At 58.7% G+C, this 2,859-nt stretch overlaps 1 protein-coding gene across 1 annotated transcript in view; it reads left to right on the top strand.

Moving 5' to 3' along the window:
• The first annotated feature begins 657 nt into the window (after positions 1-657).
• MYBPC2 (myosin binding protein C, fast type) overlaps positions 658-2,859 on the top strand; it is a 50,457-nt gene continuing 48,255 nt past the window's right edge. Inside the window, exon 1 of the mRNA XM_011946504.1 lies at positions 658-721. Coding sequence (XP_011801894.1) covers positions 703-721 — 19 coding nt within the window. The 5' untranslated portion in view covers positions 658-702. The remainder of the gene's footprint in view (positions 722-2,859) is intronic.

Genomic DNA, 2,859 nt, shown 5'->3' with positions numbered 1-2,859 from the left:
CCACGCCCGGGGCGCGAAACTCCGGAGTCCCAGAGCCCCGGCGCCCTCCCCGGAGGCGCAGGGACCTCCTCCCCCCGCCGCCTTCCTGCCTAGGCTGGGAAACCGGACCCTCCCTCCCGGCTCCGGTTTCCCGAAAACTCCTGACTTGCAGATGCTAAGAATGGCTTCCTAGACCCTGTCCCTCCCCCGCCTGCTTCATGCCAGAGCTCTGGCCCGCAGCCCTTGCCCCCTTGAGACCCTTAGTCTCTTCCTCTTCCTCCTCCCGGGACCCAGGCGTCCAGGCGCTCGTCCTTTCTAGGGAACCCAAGAATCTGGGACCCCAGCTGCTTCTGCCCTCAGACTCAGGGGTCCAAGCACCCAGTCCCCTCCTCCCTGAAATCCTGGAGTCCGAACCCCAGGCCCCTCCTGCCTCAGACCCAGGTGTCGGAGCCCCAGCCCCTCCTCCCTCAGACCCAGGTGTCGGAGCCCCAGCCCCTCCTCCCTGGGGACCTGGCTCTCAGCCGTCTCCCTAGGTCCAGCTGTTATTTCTCGCCCTTTAGAACATGCGGGCGGAATGTGGGGCGGCCCTATGGTCTGATGCCTCCCGGAGCCTTCTGGGAGTCTCAGGACTCATTAAAAGGCTCCCCTCAGGGGCCCACCTGTCCTCCCTAGGGCCTAGCGGGACGCGGCTGCGGTCAGAGGAGCGGGAGGAGGTCCCCCGACATGCCTGAGGCAAAACCAGGTGGTGCCAGGACCCCCTCCCTGTGGGGATGGGGCTGTTCTTTTCTGAATGGGGATTTGGGGCCCCTCTCTTTGTAGGGTTGGGAGAAGGAGGAGCCTTCGCTGTGTGAGAAGGAGGCTCCCTTTGCTGTGCGGGATGGGGGTTCCCGCATCGGTTTAGGGCGAGGGTCTCGACTCTGCATGGGGAAGAGGGTCCCCTTCCGTTTGTGACAGGAGTTTCCTTCCTTGTATGAGATGGGGTCGGTCTCATATCTGTTGGGGTAAGGGATCCCGTTCACTCAGTAGGGAGGGGGTTTCTTTTTCTATAAGTGATTGGGGGGCATCTCTGGTGGAGATGGGGATTCTCTGGTTGTAAATTGGGTTCCTTTTGCTCGATGGAGATGGGGGTCCTGTGTGTGTAGACTGGGTTTTTTATTTTTTTGAGATGGAGTCTCGCTCTGTCACCCAGGCTGGACTGCAGTGGTGCAATCTCGGCTCACTGCAACCTCGCCTCCTGGGTTCAAGCAATTCTCCTGCCTCAGGTAGCTAGGATTACAGGCATGCGCCATCATGTCTGGCTATTTTTGTATTTTTAGTAGAGATGGGTTTCGCCATGTTGGCCAGGCTGGTCTCAAACTCCTAACCTCGGGTGATCCACCCGCCTCAGCCTCCCCAAGTGCTTGGATGACAGGCGTGAGCCCCCGCGCCCGGCCAGACTGGGAGGTCTTCGCATGTGATTGGATTCTCCACATCCGGGGATGGCATCCTCCGGGCAGGGTCTGGGCCACTTCTCTGAGTGAAGACTCAGAGGAAGCCAGGTGCAGTGGCTCACGCCTGTCATCCCAGTGCTTTGGAATGCCGAGGTAGGAGGATTGCTTGAGGCCAGGAGTTCAAGACCAGCCCGGGCAACATGGCGAGACCTTGTCTCTACAAAAAATTAAAAGTTAGCCAGGTGTGGTGGTGCATGCCTGTAGTCCCAGATACTTGGGAGGCTGAGGTGGGAGGATCGTTTGAGCCTGGGCACTTGAGACTGCAGTGAGCTGTAATCATAACCACTGCACTCCAGCCTGGGTGACAGACTGAGACCCTGTCTCTAAAAAACAAGCAACAGCAACAACAACAAAAATGGCCTGGTGCAGCAGCTCACACCTGTAGTCCCAGCACCTTGGGAGGCCAAGGTGGGTGGATCGCCTGAGCCCAGGAGTTTAAGGCCACTCTGGCCAATATGGCAAAACCCCATCGCTACAAAAAATACTAAATTAGCTGGGCTTGCGGATATGCGCCTGTAGTCCCAGCTACTTGGGAGTCTGAGGCAAGAGGATCACTTGAGCCTGGGAGGCGGAGGTTGCAGTGAGCCCAGATCTTGCCACTGCACTCCAGCCTGGGAGACAAAGCGAGACCCTGCTGGGAAAAAACAAAAACAAAAAATAGATTCCAAGGGACCCTCTCTGTAGGATATGGGGTGATTGTGGATATAAAGATGAGTGGTTCCCATCTGCATGGAGTCACAGGGGAAGTCTCTGTATTAAGGATGGGGGAACCTCATTTCTGTGGGCACTGAGGCTTCCCTGTGTAGGAATTAGCAAGGCTTCTTCATATAGGGAATGGGGTCCTTTCTGTGGGGTTTGGGGACCTTCTTTGAATGGGACTGGGGAGCACTTTCTATGGAGATGAGGCTTTCTCTCTATGAGGAACTCACCGCAGGAATCATGCACCACTGGGCGGACTCCCTCCTGGGATGTCTGGTCCGCTGGCCTCAGGCCAAGCAGGTTGTGGGGTGGGTCCAGCCCCTACTGTAGCTGCAGACCCAGCCAGCAAGGAACAGCAGGCAGGGCAGGGGAAGGATGCTGCGGTCAGCACCAGGTGTCCAGTTTCCAGCCCAGAGGGAGAGCTAATTATACTCTCGGACCCAAAAGGTCAGGGGCTGGTGGCCTGGGCAGATGGGGCAGGGCCTGCTGGGGGCAAGGGAAACCTGATCCCACAGACTCTCAGATCTGAGATAAATTTATACCTAAGGTGGGGGCCTGGACTCCTGGGTCCGAAGGAGGAGGGGCCGGGGGCCTGGACTCCTGGGTCTGAGGGAGGAGGAGGGGCTGGGGGCCTGGACTCCTGGGTCCGAGGGAGGAGGGGCCGGGGGCCTGGACTCCTGGGTCCGAGGGA

This window comes from Colobus angolensis, unplaced genomic scaffold (assembly GCF_000951035.1).
Source record: "Colobus angolensis palliatus isolate OR3802 unplaced genomic scaffold, Cang.pa_1.0 Scaffold25, whole genome shotgun sequence".
NCBI classification, from domain to species: domain Eukaryota; kingdom Metazoa; phylum Chordata; class Mammalia; order Primates; family Cercopithecidae; genus Colobus; species Colobus angolensis.
The sequence above is the reverse complement of the archived record's forward strand: the minus strand, read 5'-3'. Positions and strand labels throughout refer to the sequence as shown.